The 18,313-nt window shown below is 43.5% G+C and overlaps 6 protein-coding genes across 6 annotated transcripts; 3 read left to right on the top strand and 3 right to left on the bottom strand.

The window, feature by feature from the left end:
• Positions 1 to 333: 333 nt before the first annotated feature.
• On the bottom strand, positions 334 to 4,358 carry MONOS_16460 (putative CBS domain-containing protein; the record flags this gene model as incomplete). The annotated part of the gene is made up of 3 exons (XM_067869369.1): positions 334 to 3,449; positions 3,754 to 4,186; positions 4,303 to 4,358. 3 exons carry the CDS (start codon positions 4,356 to 4,358, stop codon positions 882 to 884), a joined length of 3,057 nt encoding a protein of 1,018 aa, XP_067724492.1. The 3' UTR covers positions 334 to 881.
• Positions 4,359 to 5,368: 1,010 nt separating this feature from the next.
• On the bottom strand, positions 5,369 to 6,121 carry MONOS_15991 (putative 60S ribosomal protein L24-1). The gene is made up of 3 exons (XM_067868896.1): positions 6,090 to 6,121; positions 5,700 to 6,026; positions 5,369 to 5,647 (listed from the first exon to the last, which is right to left on the bottom strand). Exons 1-3 carry the CDS (start codon positions 6,092 to 6,094, stop codon positions 5,494 to 5,496), a joined length of 486 nt encoding a protein of 161 aa, XP_067724491.1. The 5' UTR covers positions 6,095 to 6,121; the 3' UTR covers positions 5,369 to 5,493.
• Positions 6,122 to 6,242: 121 nt separating this feature from the next.
• Positions 6,243 to 8,288, top strand: MONOS_15992 (putative NAD-dependent epimerase). Its single transcript, XM_067868897.1, has 5 exons — positions 6,243 to 6,295; positions 6,368 to 6,903; positions 6,979 to 7,313; positions 7,470 to 7,592; positions 7,859 to 8,288. The coding sequence occupies exons 1-5, from the start codon at positions 6,270 to 6,272 to the stop codon at positions 7,976 to 7,978; spliced, it is 1,140 nt and encodes a 379-aa protein (XP_067724490.1). The 5' UTR covers positions 6,243 to 6,269; the 3' UTR covers positions 7,979 to 8,288.
• A 370-nt stretch (positions 8,289 to 8,658) lies between these two features.
• Positions 8,659 to 11,206, bottom strand: MONOS_15993 (uncharacterized protein; the record flags this gene model as incomplete). The annotated part of the gene is made up of 3 exons (XM_067868898.1): positions 11,175 to 11,206; positions 11,053 to 11,080; positions 8,659 to 10,988 (listed from the first exon to the last, which is right to left on the bottom strand). Exons 2-3 carry the CDS (start codon positions 11,063 to 11,065, stop codon positions 8,659 to 8,661), a joined length of 2,343 nt encoding a protein of 780 aa, XP_067724489.1. The 5' UTR covers positions 11,066 to 11,080; positions 11,175 to 11,206.
• Positions 11,207 to 13,625: 2,419 nt separating this feature from the next.
• Positions 13,626 to 14,856, top strand: MONOS_17842 (putative Metal transporter CNNM2; the record flags this gene model as incomplete). Its single annotated transcript, XM_067870802.1, has 4 exons — positions 13,626 to 13,782; positions 13,887 to 14,000; positions 14,265 to 14,300; positions 14,417 to 14,856. 4 exons carry the CDS (start codon positions 13,626 to 13,628, stop codon positions 14,854 to 14,856), a joined length of 747 nt encoding a protein of 248 aa, XP_067724488.1.
• Positions 14,857 to 15,048: 192 nt separating this feature from the next.
• MONOS_17841 (uncharacterized protein) lies at positions 15,049 to 18,264 on the top strand (the record flags this gene model as incomplete). Its single annotated transcript, XM_067870801.1, has 2 exons — positions 15,049 to 15,488; positions 15,538 to 18,264. 2 exons carry the CDS (start codon positions 15,049 to 15,051, stop codon positions 17,717 to 17,719), a joined length of 2,622 nt encoding a protein of 873 aa, XP_067724487.1. The 3' UTR covers positions 17,720 to 18,264.
• Between the last annotated feature and the right edge of the window lie 49 nt (positions 18,265 to 18,313).

The raw sequence follows: 18,313 nt of genomic DNA, 5'->3' as shown, positions 1-18,313 counted from the left end.
CCTGATTTTTGTCTGCTGCAAAGAAAAAAAGAAAAAAGAAAAAAAGAAAAATGAAACTGAAAGTGCGAGCGAATTCGGCAGCTGAGACTGCAACATCAAATGAAAAGAAAAAAAGTTGCTTTTTTCTCTCTCACTTTTCCCCCTCTCCCGTTTATTTCAAGTGGAAATGGGCTTTTCCTGGCTCTGAAAGGCCAATGGCCAAAGACAAATGGACAATGACAAATGGCCAAAGACCAAAGGCCAAAGACAAATGGACAATGACAAATGGCCAAAGACCAAAGGCCAAACACTTTTCCCCTTCTTCTGCTGCCTCTCAAACAGAAACACAACACCAGCCAACCAGCAGGCCCTGTCTTGAGCAAAGGCTCGCAGGCGAAGTGGTGAAGTGCCAAAGGAAAAACTGCCAACACAAAAAAATAAAATAAACAGAAAAGCAAAGACAAATACAAACACAGCAGCCAAGTGGGTGAATGGACAAGCACCAAGCAAACAGACAGACAGACAGGCAGGCAGACAAACAAACAAAATATAAAGCAAAATAAAATAAACGCAAATCAATATATAAATATACAAATATATAAGGAAGTCGATTGATAGATGAATAAATAAATAAGCAAATAAATAAGTGCCTCAGAACATCAGCGAAGGCAGAGTGCAGCTGCCCCTGGCCAGGCAAAAGCAAAAGAGCCGGCCACCCATCAGCACCCAGATGCAGCTGCGTATCAACAGCGAGACAAACAAACAGAAAAACAGACAAAGACAGAAAAGACAAAGTAAAGTGAAGTGAAGCTCTGCCAAACACTCACTCACGCACTCACACACACACATCCATCCTCATTCTCATTCTCTTTCTCTTTCTCTTTCCTTTATGCTTTGCTCCATCACGCGCTCTCTGTTGTTGCCACACTCGGCTCTGCCACAGCTTTCTCTGTCTCTGCCTCCATCACAACCCCTGCCCCTGCCTCTGCCTCTGCCTCTGCCTCTGCCTGCACTGCACAGCATGCACGCACAAACTCCCCCATCGAGATGACCAGCACCCGCGCCGGCCCCTCCACCACTGTCGCTGTGTACGGCACATGCCCCACTGGCAGCTCTCCCTCCCGAAACAGCGCCGTCGACGGGCACGAGTGGAAGAACAGCGACGTCAGCGCTGTCGACGGCGAAGACAGACTCGGCGAAGATGAAGAAGAAGATGAGGAGGAGGAGGAGGATGATGATGATGATGATGATGAAGTGGATCCTGAGGCTGCCGACTCTCCTGCCCCTTCCAACCTGCCCCCACTCTCCACCCCATCTGCCCGCGGTGCTTCAACCTCTCCCCTGATCTGGTCTTTCGTGAAGAAGCACTCTCTGTTCAGGATCGTCCACGGCTGCCCAAGATCGCACATGATCGTCTTCCTCCCGCCTCTCCGCCCTCTCTCTCCCCTTCTCCCTCTTCCTCTTCCTCTTCCTTTTCCTCCTTTTCGTCCTTCCTTTTCTCCACCCTCTTCCCGCTCCTCTCCTTCCGAGCTTCCCCCGATCTCTGTCTCCATCTCTGTCTCTGTCTTCTCCTCCTCTCCCTCTTCTCCCTCTCCCTCTCCCGCTCCCTCCCGCTCCCCTTCCTCCTCCTCGTGGATCACCTCCAGCCGCCCGCTCAGCACCACCACCAGGTCTGCCTCCTCCTCCCCCTGGATGCACACCTTGCACACCGCCGGCGCACTCAGCGACGAGAACACATCATCCTCCTCTTCCTCTCCTCCTCCCTCTCCTTCCTCTCCTTCCTCTGATCCCTCTGCCAGAAGCGCTGTCGTCGAGCTCATCGTCAGCGACGACCCACCCACCAGCGAAGGAGAAGGCGATAGCAATGGCGATGGCGATAGCAGAGGCGAGGGCGATCCAAACGGCGACCCTGCCAGCCCCGGCGACTGTGCTGCCGACATCCCCGCCGACCCGCCCGGCAGCAGCGGCGCTGTGGACGACACGGTCGACGTGGACGACACTGTCGATGTGGACAGCAGAGGCGTCAGCGATGTGGCTGTGGCTGTCGAGCTCCCGCCGCACCCCGACCCTTCAGACGACGCCGTCGATGATGATGATGCTGCTGCTGACTCTGCTGGCATGGGCAGGCTGTGCATGCTGCTGTGGCCGAACCCCTGGCCGTGCAGATGGCCAGCGTGGCTGGCGTGGCTGGTGTGGCTGGTGTGGCTGTGGTGCCCGTTGTGGTGGTGGTGGTGGTGGTGCAGATGGTGCGGCCCTCCTGCCCCCATCGTCCACCCTGCAATCTCAAACCCTTGCGACCGCTCAACCAGCCTCACAACATCCTCTTCCCGCCACTCCCCCATCATCGGGATGTTCGCCCGCAGAAACTGCCCAATCCGCTTCGCCTCCTTCCGCACCTCCTCCGAGCACTCCACCCACATCTGCATCCGGAACCGCTTCCGCCGGCTCAGCCGGTGCACCCCACCTGCCCCGCCTCCTCCCACACCCCCTGGCACAGGCGATCCTGCCGGACTCGGTGGCGCATTCACACCCACATTCACACCCACCTCCGCTCTTCCCAGTGAACTCACAGACATCGAGCTCTGCATCCCCATCCCCATCCCCATCCCCATCCCCATCCCCATCCCTCCCTGTCGACGCAGGAACGACGATGTGTACGGCACAAGAACCATCTCCCCTTCTCTCCCTTCTCTTCCTCCTCTCCCTTCTCTTCCTTCTCTCCCTTCCATCTTCTCCCCATTCTCCTCCTCCTTGTTCTTCTTCTCCTCTCCACTCTCTCTTCCCTTTTCCTTATCCCTTTCCCTTTCTCTTTCTCTTTCTCTTTCTCTTTCCCCATCCTTCTCCTCATCCTCCATCTCAACAACAACAGTCCTGCTCTTTCCCTCTGCCCCCATCTTCTCCCCACTTTCCTTCATCCCCGCATTCCCCTTGCTCCCCTCCTTCGGCTTTGTCTTCACACTCACCTTCCCCTCTTTCTCCTTCTCTTCTTCCTCTCCTCCTTCTCCTCCTTTTCCCTCCTCTCCTCCCTCACCATCCTCCCCACCCTCGCCTCCTTCCCCTGCCCCCCGCCGCGCATTCCGCCTCGCTGCATGCACCCCCAGGTCTTCCCACTCGTCCCCCACAATCTCGCTCACCACATCTTCCCGCGTGATGATCCCCACGTTCTCGTAGAACGGGTCTCCTTCCCCCGAGTCGTTCACCTGATACACCACCGCCATCGCATTCTTCCCCTTCTTCATCGCCCGCATCACCTCCGGCAGCCGCACATCCGCCCCAACCATCGCCACCATCTGCCCAAACGACCCAAACACCTGCTCCAGCTCCACCTCTCCTTCCCCGCTCATCAGCAGCACATCCTTCGCTGCCACAAACCCCACAATCGAGTCTTCGCTCTGCTCATACACCGGAATCCTGCTGTGCCCGTCCCCCACAATACGCTCAATCGTCTCTTCCGTCACCCGCTCTCCAAGCTGCTCCCACCCCAAATCCCACAAAACCCCAGAAAATCCCACAAAACCCCACAAGTTCCACAAGTCCCCCCATCCAACCAACAAGCCCCAAGCAGCAGCCAGTCATTGAATAAAATCAACAATCATCATCATCATCATCATCAAAAAAAATGAATGAAAATAAAATAAAAATAAAATAAAATAAAATATTCAGCATATGCATTTGCTTTCGCTCACTCATCCCACTCATCCCACTCACTCCACTCACTCCGCTCATCCATCACTTCCATCACATCCCATCACATCCCATCCCATCCCATCACACCTCCAGCATAAACACATCCTTCATCGGCGTCATGATCTCGGCCGCTGTCTTCGTCGAGAAGTCAAACGAGTTCGACACCAGAATAAAGTCTGAGTCTTCAATCCGGTCTTCCTGGTACAGCGCCCGGATCTTCTCGTCCGACGCATGCAGCTCAATCAGCTTCTTCAGCTGCGCCTTGTTGTATGTGTTCCCGATCTCCACACCCAGGATGCAGTCCAGCAGCTTCCCCACCGGCACCACAATGATCGACAGCAGAATCATAATCAAAAAGATCAGCCACCACAGCGCCGCCCCAATCTGCAGCCCGTACCGCGTGCACACAGCCTGCGGCAGAATCTCCCAAACGTCACCGTCAGGATCGTCGTCAGGATAAACGCCACCGTCCCGCCCCCAACCTCTTCCATCAGCAGCGACACTCCGGTGTTCACCATCACTAACATCAGTCACACATACAGCACACACAATGGCACACATAGCATCCCCAACAAAAAGAAAAAGGAAAAGGAAAAGGAAAATCTCAAAAAGCACTGAAAATGCTCCATCACACACCATTCCCCAGAAGCAGCGTGCACAAAAGAATGTTTCCTGTTCCGCCCCCGCGCCATCCAGCACACGCCCCCCAAAAAAAAGAAAGAGCAACAAAATGAATCAAAAAAGCAAAGAAATTTATAAGAAAATGAAAAAGAAAAAAAAAAAGAGAAAGAAATCACAGAATGTTGCAAACTCACAAAATAAACCAAATAATAACAAAAATAACAATGAGAATGTGCAGCAGCACCGCCAAGGGCACCACAGCACAACCAAAAGATTCGTGGCAAAACTCGCAAAACCCACTCCACACACCGCTCTTCCGGATCTTCATGATCTTCGCCGCCTGCCTCCGCTCGCTCTCGCTCCCCAGATCAATCAGGATCTGCAGGTTCAGCTTGTCCAGCGCAAGGAGCCCCAGATTCAGCCCTAACCCCAGTTCAGTTCCCATCGCCAACACCAACCACAAAAAACACCAGTTAAATCCCCGCATCCTCAAATGCCCTCCACAAAAAAACATGCTCTGCCCACACCTGAAAACATTGCTGAGAAGCACAGCAGCACCGCAATCGCCACAATTTTCAATGCAAACACCCATGTCGGCTGCCCCTCCGCTGCCTCCGAGCGGTGGAACCCCAGCATCCGCGGGCATGCAAATCCTATCACGCTTGCTATCGTCGATATCCGCATCAGTCACGCCTGTACGCTCCTAAAGCCTTCCGAATAAATCGGAGATCAATCACTTTCCATATTATAATTTTGAGCATTTGTGTTCATTACAGAAAGTGTTAATTGGTTTTTTTTATTTCATGTTTTTTATTATTAATTATTGAGGAACAAATCGAAAATGATTGATGTTTTTTTATTTTTTTATTTTTCATTGCTTCAGTTTTTTTTAGTTATTATTGTGAAAAATATCACAAAATTTAATTTTTAAAATGCTATCTTCAAAAGTTCTTTAAATATATTTTTCATAATTGAAATTTCATATCATGACTGATAATTCAACGTGCAAATTATTTTCATTTATAATTCTGAAAAGGTGAATTATTTCATTTTCTTATTATTATATTTGATTCAGAATGTATTTTAAATTTTAAAATTCATTTGTTAATTTGATAAACAATGAAAAAAATGTCAATTAGAATTATCTTTGATATGAACAAATATGTTTTGAAATGTTTATAAAAGGAATTATTTCTTAAAATTCATTTAACGACTTGTGGCTTTAATTTTCTTTGGTGGAGCAGCCTTTGGAGGAGCTTGCTTCACTTGTTTACCCTGCTTTGCTTGCTTGCCTGGTTTAACTTGTTTTGCAGATACTTTCTTTGTTCCGGCGACTTTTGCTTTTCGCTCCTTCAATTCACTAAAAACATTTATAAATAAAATATCCCCAAAAATGAATAAAACAGTCAAACCGAAGTGCCGCTGCATCAGCACCTTTCACCTTTTCGATAACTTTCGCCTTTCTTGTGTTACGTATCTCCTCAAGTGTCATTCCAACTATATCCTTCTGGAAGCGAACGGCTCTGCGCTTAACACGCTTTTTGGTCAATTTTGAAACATCCTTCTTGTGAGCTTTTCTCCAATCACCTGTCCATTTAGTATTACGTGAGGAACGTTTGATGTCATAACAGCAGCGAGCTTTTGAGCCAGCAAAGATAAAAAGACGTGAATCACCACGAACGAAACGAATTCCGTGTCCTGGATAAATCTTGTGCCAAGAAAACGAGCAACGTTCAACACTTAATAAATATGAGGGAAAATGATGAAATTTGAAAATCACAGTTTTTGACTATAAAGCAAACCGCATCAATCTAAATTTTTGATCTATTTAATTCTCATTTAGATTAATCCAATTTTTTTCAATTCGGTTAAAGTGATATTTCTATAAAAAGTCGTACACTCACGATAAATTGATAAGGAATTTCTGTTTTGAGTTTGATCAAAATATCCCATTTAAAATCGAACAGTTCATCTGAAGGAAAATGGCTGAATCCAAACCAAAATTCTTGTGTGTACGAATGATATAAATTTTAAAAATGATTATAATAAATGTTTTTGATTTGTTAAATATCTGAAACAGGATTCTTGGAGGATTGGGCTTTATCGGACGTAATCTGGTAAAGCATCTTATTGATCAAAACGCTGCTTCAAAGATTAGGGTTGCTGATAAGGCAATTCCAGAGACGGCTTTTTTGAGCGACCACTTTATGCAATATATTCAGCATCCATCAGTTGAACGAATTCAATGCAATCTAAGCAATCCAATGCAGTGCACAAGAGCATTTAAAGATGATCATTTCGATTATGTTGTGAATCTTGCAGCAGAAACAAAATATGGACAAGACGATACTGTATACAAGCAACATATTTTTGATCTTGCTGTTAATGTTGGAAGAAATGTTGAAGAGCATAAGCCTTTAAAATTTATTCATGTTTCCACTGCGCAGATTTACGATGCAGATAAAAAGCCAGCAAAAGAAACTTCCAAAGTTAAGCCATGGACAAAGCTTGCATTGTATCACAAGCAAGCTGAGGACGAGCTGAAAAAAATGTCCATTCCATTAATTATCATCAGGCCAGCTATTGTTTATGGTCCAGCTGATACTTCAGGGCTCAGTGTGAAATTAACTGTTTTGTTTTATTTATTTCTATTAATGCTTTGGTAAAATACGCACGTTTTGTAACATTTAGCACCAAGATTCATTTGTGCAGCTGTTTACAAGCATCTCGGAGAAAAGATGAAGTTCCTTTGGAGCGCTGATCTCAAAATGCATACAGTTCATGTCCGTGATGTGTGTGGCGCTATTCTTCATTTGTGCCTGCGTGGAAACCCAGGAGAAGTCTACAACCTTGCTGATAAAACAGACACAGACCAAGGGAAAATTAATGACTTTTTGGGCATTTTGTTCAGAATTGAGACTGGGTTCGTTGGAAGTGCTATGTCAACGATGGCAAAGTTGAATATGAAGTCAACTGTTGAAGGAGTGAATGACAAGCATTGCCAGCCATGGAGTGAGATGTGTAAGGTTTGTGTAATGTTTTTCTTTTATTTTTTGTTTTCAATTATATTCACCTTTAAAACTTTTAAACTTTGCAAAATATTATTAATTCGTACTGTCGACAATCCACTCAAATATTGATGCGTTCAACTATGGCAAAATAAAATTGAACTTTGCATACAGGCTGCTTCAATAACCAACACTCCACTGTCTCCTTTCCTGCCTCAGGAACTTCTTTACAACACACCTCTTTCCGTAGACGGAACAAAAATCGAGGGAACTGGATTCGTATATCAGCATCCAATGGTGTGATTTTGTTGTGAGAAAAAATTTTTTTCTTTTATTTTTTGGGGATATTTTTTTGAGTTTGAAGACATTTACAACTTTGACATTAATTTATATTTTATTTTTATGTTCGAAATTGGTTTAAAATTATAACATTATTATTATTATTATCGTTATTATTATTATTCTTATTCTTAAAATTGTTATTTGTCAAATAATTATTGCTTCAAAAACGATGCAAAAACATACAATGGTTGTTTTCAATGCTTATGAATATGTCTTCGCAGATGACCCCAGTGCTCGTGAAGGAAGTTGTCGATGGGTACATTTTGCAGGGAATGTTCCCACAGCCAAAAGACTATCCTCGTCCAACTCCGATCCCTCCGCCATCATTCGAAACAAAGTAAATAATAATAAATAAATAAAAAGCAACATTGCATGTGAGGATGCAAGAGAGTCAACATGAAATCATTTTCAACAACAATCAATCGCTCATCACGAAAGCGCATTGTAATTGTCTTGTAATCACCTAAATGTTATTTTTCATTTCTGAATAGAAAATAAGTGTTCTCATTATATTCTGTTTCTTTTTGCGCGTTTTTGATTTGTTTGTTATTCATTTGCCGAGCTTCTCTCATTCATAGTATCCAATTATTTATTCTCACTTTCATTCCATTTTCTTAAAGCAGAGCAAATATATTCCACCTTTGATTGCAAGTGTTTTTTGAATTGACAATTATATTCGATTTTGAAGGCTATTTCATTTATGTTCAAATGAAAAATCTACCTCAAAATGACAGCATCTTCAATGACTTAAAGTGCAATGCATGACTGACGGTTAGCAATTTCGTTGAAAGCAATCAATAATCTCAAAGGAGTTACGCACTTTGACACAAAAAAACTTTCTGTCGCATTTATCATTTGTATTTTCATAATTGCAGTTGAAGAAGATTTCTGAGATAAAAATAGATCGAAGATTTGTTAATTGACTTAGAATAAAGAAATGAATCACCTCTTGACTGACGAATAAAGGTTGACATCTGAAACATTTTTGAATTATGAAAAGTGACAAAAACTATTTTTGAAATCATTTTTCATCTGAGCTCGATTGAGACCAATTTTCAGATGTATTCATCCATTTACTAAGATCTTTCACGTATTGTTCGGATGTCTCTGACTTTTGTTGATCATACTCGCTCAACGAATCGCTTTCGTTTGAATCATCATCAAACTTTTCTTCTTCTTCCTCTTCCTCTTCCTCTTCCTCTTCCTCTTCTTCCTCCTCTTTCTCCTCTTCCTCTTCACTTTCGCTATTTTCGTGTGATTTTTTCTTCTTAAAGCGAACTTTTGATGAATCACTTAAAAAGCTTTCTATTTCATCTTCTTCACTTGAACTCTTTTCTGTAGATTCATCTTCACTGCCGAATTCACTGCTTTTATCTGAATAATCGCTTTCTGAGTTCCAACTGTATTCTTCTTTGCTTTCTTCATGTTTGCTTTTTTTTCTTGTTGAAGCAAATTCATCGCTTGATATTGTTGTATCTTTCTCTTCAAAAATGCTGCTGTCGTCGCTTGCTTCTGTTTCATCGAAGAAATCCCTCCTTTGTTTGTTATAATTGCATTTATTGCTTTTCATTCCGTGCCTTCTTTTTGTGATTGATTCGTCGTCATCGCTTTGTTGCTTAAATTTCAACTCGTAAAGATAGCGATGAAGTTTTGCTTTCATTTTAGCTTTTTCCAAAGCTTTCACAAGAATTAGCTTCTTTTTTTCCTTTTCTTTTGCTTTCCTTTTCTTTTCTATTGCTCGCTTGGCTGCCATTTTCTTTCTCTCTTCCTCCTCCTTCTTTTTCAGCTGATTAATTCTCTCTTTTTCCTCTGCCAACTCAGTTGACAGTTTCGCTTCCTCTTTCGCTAAATCTTCCAGTTGCTTTTTAAGCAATGCATATTCGTTGGTGTTGCATTGTGCTTCTCGTTTACTTTTATGCCTCTCTTTTTTTTCACTCCTTTCTTTTTCTTTTTCTTTCATATCAAGTTCTTCGTCAATGAAACTTTCACTTTCTTGTTCTTTCACTTCATCGGGAATCTCATTGTCTATGTCAATATTCTCCGCATGTGCATCTCTTAAGCTTTGATCTGATTTCAACTCTATTTCTAATTTTCTCTCAAACTCTTCATTTATTTCTTCTTCTCCTCGTGCTGGTGTGAAATGAGTAGCTTCATTTTCCTCTTTTTGATTTGCAAAATCTTTCCATAAATCTTCTTCTTCTTCTTCTTCTTCTTCTTCTTCTTCTTCTTCTTTGAGCTTCTTCATTCTGTTTTCTTGCTCTTTTTGCAATAGCAGTTTTTGAATTTCTTCTTCTCTCTTTCTCATCTCTATTTGCTCTCTATTTCTCTCCTTTGCCAAAAGGCTATAAATCTCCATTTCTTTTTCTCTTTTCCTTCTTATCTCTTCATATCGTGCTTCTTCTTCTTTTTTTCTTTTCAGCCAATCTTCTTCATGTTGTTTTCTCCTTTTTTCGATTTCTTCTTGTTTCATCTTATACTCTCTTTCCAACGAGGCAATTCGCTTTTCTCTTATTTCTGTAATTTCCTTCTCCAATAAATTTGCCTTCTCAATTATGTCTGCATTTTCATCTTCTATTGTTTCATTACTACCAAATTTGCTTATGCCGCTAAGTTTTATCGAGCTCTTTTGTGAAATTATTCTTTCTGGTAAAACTCTTCCTTTTTCTTTCCATTCGACAGCGCACTTCTCGTCCAGATCATAGCTGTCATCTTTTCCATTCATAATGTCGTTTTCCATTAAATTATCGCTTTCCCTTTTCTTTTCTAGAGCATATTCAATTATTTTTTGTTCCTTTTGTTCATCTTTGTCAACACTTTCATCATCACATTTTTCATTTTTAAACAATTGCATGAAAATGTTCCGTTTTTCAATTTCTTTTTTCTTTTCTTTTTCTCTTTGTTGTTGTTCATGAATCAAGTCAATTAATCTTTTTCGTTTTGGAGATTTTTCTTCATTGATTTGATCTGCTTTTGTTGAAACTTTGCTATTTTTTTCACAAGAAGGTTTAATGATTTCTTCTTGAGTTGGCTCTTTTATCTTTTGATTAAAATTATCATCCACTGTTTCTCTTTTTTTGCGTTGATTTTGAAGTTTCATTCTTTCATCTTCTTTTCTTTTTCTTTCCGCCATGCGTTTTTCACGAATTTCTCTCATTTCTTCCCATGCAATGCTGTCTTTTCTTATCTTTGGATCAAACACTCCATTTGTAGGTTTGCTTTTCCTCTTTAATTCTGCTTCTTTTCCGGGATATAACGCATTTTTTGATGGATCAAAATATAAAGAGTTCTTTTTCTTTACTGTGTTCCTTTTTTTCTTTGGATTGATATAACGATCATTTTTTGTTCTGGTTTCTGTGCAAATGTTTTATTAAAGCATCTTTATATTGTTGGGAAATTTATTAAAAATTATTCACACCTCTTTTATCCATCACCTTTTTTGAAGGCTGACAACATTAATTGAAATAATATATTTTTCGTTTTTCAAAAAGAATTCAAATTATTTTAAAATATATAATTATTATAAGTTCTTGAACAAACATTTTTTGAAATCAAATATAACAAAATAACTTATGGTTCAAGTCAAAAAATGATAATCCAAGATGTTATTCTCATTGTATTTAATATCTCACATGCAATTGTTAATAATAAAGTGGATCAGTTTTAAATACATATTCTAAAATAAATGAGAAAACACAATTAAAACTCAATTTAGAAAAAAATCTGTTTTCTTTTTTTTCAATCCCAATATGCGGAAATAACTCATTGTTTTAATGCGAAAAAAGAAAAAAAAATTAACAAAAATTAAAATAATGTCTCTTTGTTGTTGAAATGTTAAGAACAATAGTATCAGTGGTTTTCGCTATTAGAAAATAAATGAATTGAGAATGATAATTCACAAACGTTTGTTCATGAAAAATTAAAAAAGTGCAACACCAAAATTTGAATAATAACAAAATGGTAAATAATAACTTTAGGTGTGTAATGCGCTTTAACTTATGTCATTCCGGATCATTGATATTTTTTATTCCATCAGAAAAAGAAAAGAATCGTTAACTGATCAAAATATTTTCTATTCAAACTTTCATTTGTTCATGTACGCGATTGACTGTAAACGTGTATTAAATCGTGAAATGGCATCTTCATTTTTGCCTTTTGAAAGCAAAAGAATCCATATGTGTGAATTCTTGCATATCAATCTCCATGTGGATGTTGACTTTTGTGAAAAAAAAAACCAGAAACCTTCAGTGTGGTTAGTGAAAGTGTTCATCTCTTTTTAAAAATGGCTTTTGATGATGTTCAATCAATCAACATGGGGGAAAATACGGCCTTTCAAGCTTTTTATGCACAAAGCATGAAAAAATTGTTTTTCTTATAACATTTCTAAACTTTCTCAGATTTCAAAATAAATTTGATTTTCATATCCGTAAATAGGAATCGTTGAAATCAAAACGTCGAGTTTTCCATCGTTTCACGAATTTCAAAAAACGAACCATTTTTATTGTGTCTTTTGTATTCAAAATGTTAATGAAAAGGACATAATTTTTCAATGAAAATGCCTGAAGGAAAATATTTTTCCCCACATGTTAATTTTCTTTATGAAAAGCCGCAAAAGTGAAATATTCAAATTAAATAAAACAATCTTATTTTGATCAAATTTCTGTTTGCACTTGTGAAATGAACAAAAATCGAAGCTATAACTTGATAATAACATCGTGAACTTCTCAAGAAATGTTGTTACGAGCACGAACAGAATCATTATAAAAATATGAAAATTTTCTCAAAAAAGAAAAATAAACATTGTCCCATTTCATTCAGAGTTACACATTTCTTATGTCATCCTTTCCACTGTGTACCCAACAACAATCTTTTTGAATAACTGAACCTTTGACAATATTTCTTCTCAAAAATGAATGGAAAATGAGCTTTTTCTTTTCAGAAATAATTCCCACAATTATTCAACATCCTCCTATTAGAGTTTCTGGAACATCAATTCCACTAAAAATCGACTTTTGAGTTTATTTCCTTCTTCTTTTGCATTTTGTTCAAAATTCATTCTATTCCGAATGTTATCACATGGAATATAATCACAATCTAATATGATCACAAAAATCTGTGCAAAACACAATGTGATTATACTCAATTTTTGACTGGAAAATTATTTTTTCAATATGGGTTATTCTTTTTGAAAAGTCGCAAACGTTTTATTTTCAAATAAAACATTTTTTTCACATTTTGCTCAAATTTCTGTTTCCACTCACGAATCTTCTTTGGAACGAGTGAAATGGCTTAATTCAGAAATAGATACAACATAAGTGAAGTTTGGGGTATGTTCACTTAAATTTGAGCAAAATATGAAAATTTTGATTTACTTGAAAATTATTCATTTGCGTCTTTTCAAAAAGAATTACCCATATGAACAATAATTTTTCGCTCAACCAATTCTTTTTTTCATGTGAATGTTTTTGAATGATATTTCACTTCGAAAAAATGAATGAATAAGGCAAACTATGTTTTTGGAACTGTTTGCGAGGTAAGTTATTTATTTTGCAAGTATGTCGAGAAAGAAGAGAAAGGATTATTTCTCAAATTGATTAAACAAAATTCGAATTTTCTCAGATTTTTTGTATTTTTCGTATGCAAACAAATTGGTTCTACCATCAGATGTAAAATCTGTCATTTGCTTCATTTGTGAATTCATCTCTTCGTCCGTATTTGTTTCAGAAACTCTGCTTTTTGACGAAAGTTCTTTCCACAAAAATAACAACAGTTTAATTATCATCATTGAAGGTTTGATTCATCTGTCATATTTATTTTTTCATTAATAATTAAATTTTCTTATATTATTATCTCAATTTTTTAATATTGTCCATATTTCAACTGGGTAACATCTTTCAATAATTATTCCTACAGAAAATGAAAAAATATAATATGGTAAATGATTGATCTCCGATTTATTCGGAAGGCTTTAGGAGCGTACAGGCGTGACTGATGCGGATATCGACGATAGCAAGCGTGATAGGATTTGCATGCCCGCGGATGCTGGGGTTCCACCGCTCGGAGGCAGCGGAGGGGCAGCCGACATGGGTGTTTGCATTGAAAATTGTGGCGATTGCGGTGCTGCTGTGCTTCTCAGCAATGTTTTCAGGTGTGGGCAGAGCATGTTTTTTTGTGGAGGGCATTTGAGGATGCGGGGATTTAACTGGTGTTTTTTGTGGTTGGTGTTGGCGATGGGAACTGAACTGGGGTTAGGGCTGAATCTGGGGCTCCTTGCGCTGGACAAGCTGAACCTGCAGATCCTGATTGATCTGGGGAGCGAGAGCGAGCGGAGGCAGGCGGCGAAGATCATGAAGATCCGGAAGAGCGGTGTGTGGAGTGGGTTTTGCGAGTTTTGCCACGAATCTTTTGGTTGTGCTGTGGTGCCCTTGGCGGTGCTGCTGCACATTCTCATTGTTATTTTTGTTATTATTTGGTTTATTTTGTGAGTTTGCAACATTCTGTGATTTCTTTCTCTTTCTCTTTTTTTTTTTCTTTTTCATTTTCTTATAAATTTCTTTGCTTTTTTTGATTCATTTTGTTGCTCTTTCTTTTTTTGGGGGGCGTGTGCTGGATGGCGCGGGGGCGGAACAGGAAACATTCTTTTGTGCACGCTGCTTCTGGGGAATGGTGTGTGATGGAGCATTTTCAGTGCTTTTTGAGATTTTCCTTTTCCTTTTCCTTTTTCTTTTTGTTGGGGATGCTATGTGTGCCATTGTGTGTGCTGTATGTGTGACTGATGTTAGTGATGGTGAACACCGGAGTGTCGCTGCTGATGGAAGAGGTTGGGGGCGGGACGGTGGCGTTTATCCTGACGACGATCCTGACGGTGACGTTTGGGGAGATTCTGCCGCAGGCTGTGTGCACGCGGTACGGGCTGCAGATTGGGGCGGCGCTGTGGTGGCTGATCTTTTTGATTATGATTCTGCTGTCGATCATTGTGGTGCCGGTGGGGAAGCTGCTGGACTGCATCCTGGGTGTGGAGATCGGGAACACATACAACAAGGCGCAGCTGAAGAAGCTGATTGAGCTGCATGCGTCGGACGAGAAGATCCGGGCGCTGTACCAGGAAGACCGGATTGAAGACTCAGACTTTATTCTGGTGTCGAACTCGTTTGACTTCTCGACGAAGACAGCGGCCGAGATCATGACGCCGATGAAGGATGTGTTTATGCTGGAGGTGTGATGGGATGGGATGGGATGTGATGGGATGTGATGGAAGTGATGGATGAGCGGAGTGAGTGGAGTGAGTGGGATGAGTGGGATGAGTGAGCGAAAGCAAATGCATATGCTGAATATTTTATTTTATTTTATTTTTATTTTATTTTCATTCATTTTTTTTGATGATGATGATGATGATGATTGTTGATTTTATTCAATGACTGGCTGCTGCTTGGGGCTTGTTGGTTGGATGGGGGACTTGTGGAACTTGTGGGGTTTTGTGGGATTTTCTGGGGTTTTGTGGGATTTGGGGTGGGAGCAGCTTGGAGAGCGGGTGACGGAAGAGACGATTGAGCGTATTGTGGGGGACGGGCACAGCAGGATTCCGGTGTATGAGCAGAGCGAAGACTCGATTGTGGGGTTTGTGGCAGCGAAGGATGTGCTGCTGATGAGCGGGGAAGGAGAGGTGGAGCTGGAGCAGGTGTTTGGGTCGTTTGGGCAGATGGTGGCGATGGTTGGGGCGGATGTGCGGCTGCCGGAGGTGATGCGGGCGATGAAGAAGGGGAAGAATGCGATGGCGGTGGTGTATCAGGTGAACGACTCGGGGAAGGAGACCCGTTCTACGAGAACGTGGGGATCATCACGCGGGAAGATGTGGTGAGCGAGATTGTGGGGGACGAGTGGGAAGACCTGGGGGTGCATGCAGCGAGGCGGAATGCGCGGCGGGGGCAGGGGAAGGAGGCGAGGGTGGGGAGGATGGTGAGGGAGGAGAGGAGGGAAAAGGAGGAGAAGGAGGAGAGGAAGAAGAGAAGGAGAAAGAGGGGAAGGTGAGTGTGAAGACAAAGCCGAAGGAGGGGAGCAAGGGGAATGCGGGGATGAAGGAAAGTGGGGAGAAGATGGGGGCAGAGGGAAAGAGCAGGACTGTTGTTGTTGAGATGGAGGATGAGGAGAAGGATGGGGAAAGAGAAAGAGAAAGAGAAAGAGAAAGGGAAAGGGATAAGGAAAAGGGAAGAGAGAGTGGAGAGGAGAAGAAGAACAAGGAGGAGGAGAATGGGGAGAAGATGGAAGGGAGAGAAGGAAGAGAAGGGAGAGGAGGAAGAGAAGGGAGAGAAGGGGAGATGGTTCTTGTGCCGTACACATCGTCGTTCCTGCGTCGACAGGGAGGGATGGGGATGGGGATGGGGATGGGGATGGGGATGGGGATGCAGAGCTCGATGTCTGTGAGTTCACTGGGAAGAGCGGAGGTGGGTGTGAATGTGGGTGTGAATGCGCCACCGAGTCCGGCAGGATCGCCTGTGCCAGGGGGTGTGGGAGGAGGCGGGGCAGGTGGGGTGCACCGGCTGAGCCGGCGGAAGCGGTTCCGGATGCAGATGTGGGTGGAGTGCTCGGAGGAGGTGCGGAAGGAGGCGAAGCGGATTGGGCAGTTTCTGCGGGCGAACATCCCGATGATGGGGGAGTGGCGGGAAGAGGATGTTGTGAGGCTGGTTGAGCGGTCGCAAGGGTTTGAGATTGCAGGGTGGACGATGGGGGCAGGAGGGCCGCACCATCTGCACCACCACCACCACCACCACAACGGGCACCACAGCCACACCAGCCACACCAGCCACGCCAGCCACGCTGGCCATCTGCACGGCCAGGGGTTCGGCCACAGCAGCATGCACAGCCTGCCCATGCCAGCAGAGTCAGCAGCAGCATCATCATCATCGACGGCGTCGTCTGAAGGGTCGGGGTGCGGCGGGAGCTCGACAGCCACAGCCACATCGCTGACGCCTCTGCTGTCCACATCGACAGTGTCGTCCACGTCGACCGTGTCGTCCACAGCGCCGCTGCTGCCGGGCGGGTCGGCGGGGATGTCGGCAGCACAGTCGCCGGGGCTGGCAGGGTCGCCGTTTGGATCGCCCTCGCCTCTGCTATCGCCATCGCCATTGCTATCGCCTTCTCCTTCGCTGGTGGGTGGGTCGTCGCTGACGATGAGCTCGACGACAGCGCTTCTGGCAGAGGGATCAGAGGAAGGAGAGGAAGGAGAGGGAGGAGGAGAGGAAGAGGAGGATGATGTGTTCTCGTCGCTGAGTGCGCCGGCGGTGTGCAAGGTGTGCATCCAGGGGGAGGAGGAGGCAGACCTGGTGGTGGTGCTGAGCGGGCGGCTGGAGGTGATCCACGAGGAGGAGGAAGGGGAGCGGGAGGGAGCGGGAGAGGGAGAGGGAGAAGAGGGAGAGGAGGAGAAGACAGAGACAGAGATGGAGACAGAGATCGGGGGAAGCTCGGAAGGAGAGGAGCGGGAAGAGGGTGGAGAAAAGGAAGGACGAAAAGGAGGAAAAGGAAGAGGAAGAGGAAGAGGGAGAAGGGGAGAGAGAGGGCGGAGAGGCGGGAGGAAGACGATCATGTGCGATCTTGGGCAGCCGTGGACGATCCTGAACAGAGAGTGCTTCTTCACGAAAGACCAGATCAGGGGAGAGGTTGAAGCACCGCGGGCAGATGGGGTGGAGAGTGGGGGCAGGTTGGAAGGGGCAGGAGAGTCGGCAGCCTCAGGATCCACTTCATCATCATCATCATCATCATCCTCCTCCTCCTCCTCATCTTCTTCTTCATCTTCGCCGAGTCTGTCTTCGCCGTCGACAGCGCTGACGTCGCTGTTCTTCCACTCGTGCCCGTCGACGGCGCTGTTTCGGGAGGGAGAGCTGCCAGTGGGGCATGTGCCGTACACAGCGACAGTGGTGGAGGGGCCGGCGCGGGTGCTGGTCATCTCGATGGGGGAGTTTGTGCGTGCATGCTGTGCAGTGCAGGCAGAGGCAGAGGCAGAGGCAGAGGCAGGGGCAGGGGTTGTGATGGAGGCAGAGACAGAGAAAGCTGTGGCAGAGCCGAGTGTGGCAACAACAGAGAGCGCGTGATGGAGCAAAGCATAAAGGAAAGAGAAAGAGAAAGAGAATGAGAATGAGGATGGATGTGTGTGTGTGAGTGCGTGAGTGAGTGTTTGGCAGAGCTTCACTTCACTTTACTTTGTCTTTTCTGTCTTTGTCTGTTTTTCTGTTTGTTTGTCTCGCTGTTGATACGCAGCTGCATCTGGGTGCTGATGGGTGGCCGGCTCTTTTGCTTTTGCCTGGCCAGGGGCAGCTGCACTCTGCCTTCGCTGATGTTCTGAGGCACTTATTTATTTGCTTATTTATTTATTCATCTATCAATCGACTTCCTTATATATTTGTATATTTATATATTGATTTGCGTTTATTTTATTTTGCTTTATATTTTGTTTGTTTGTCTGTCTGTCTGTTTGCTTGCTTGGTGCTTGTCCATTCACCCACTTGGCTGCTGTGTTTGTATTTGTATTTGTCTTTGCTTTTCTGTTTATTTTATTTTTTTGTGTTGGCAGTTTTTCCTTTGGCACTTCAGCACTTCGCCTGCGAGCCTTTGCTCAAGACAGGGCCTGCTGGTTGGCTGGTGTTGTGTTTCTGTTTGAGAGGCAGCAGAAGAAGGGGAAAAGTGTT

This window comes from Monocercomonoides exilis (assembly GCF_001643675.1).
Source record: "Monocercomonoides exilis strain PA203 chromosome Unknown scaffold33-1116896, whole genome shotgun sequence".
NCBI lineage: Eukaryota > Preaxostyla > Oxymonadida > Polymastigidae > Monocercomonoides > Monocercomonoides exilis.
Note: the sequence above shows the minus strand (reverse complement) of the source record. Positions and strands in the feature narration are given on the sequence as shown.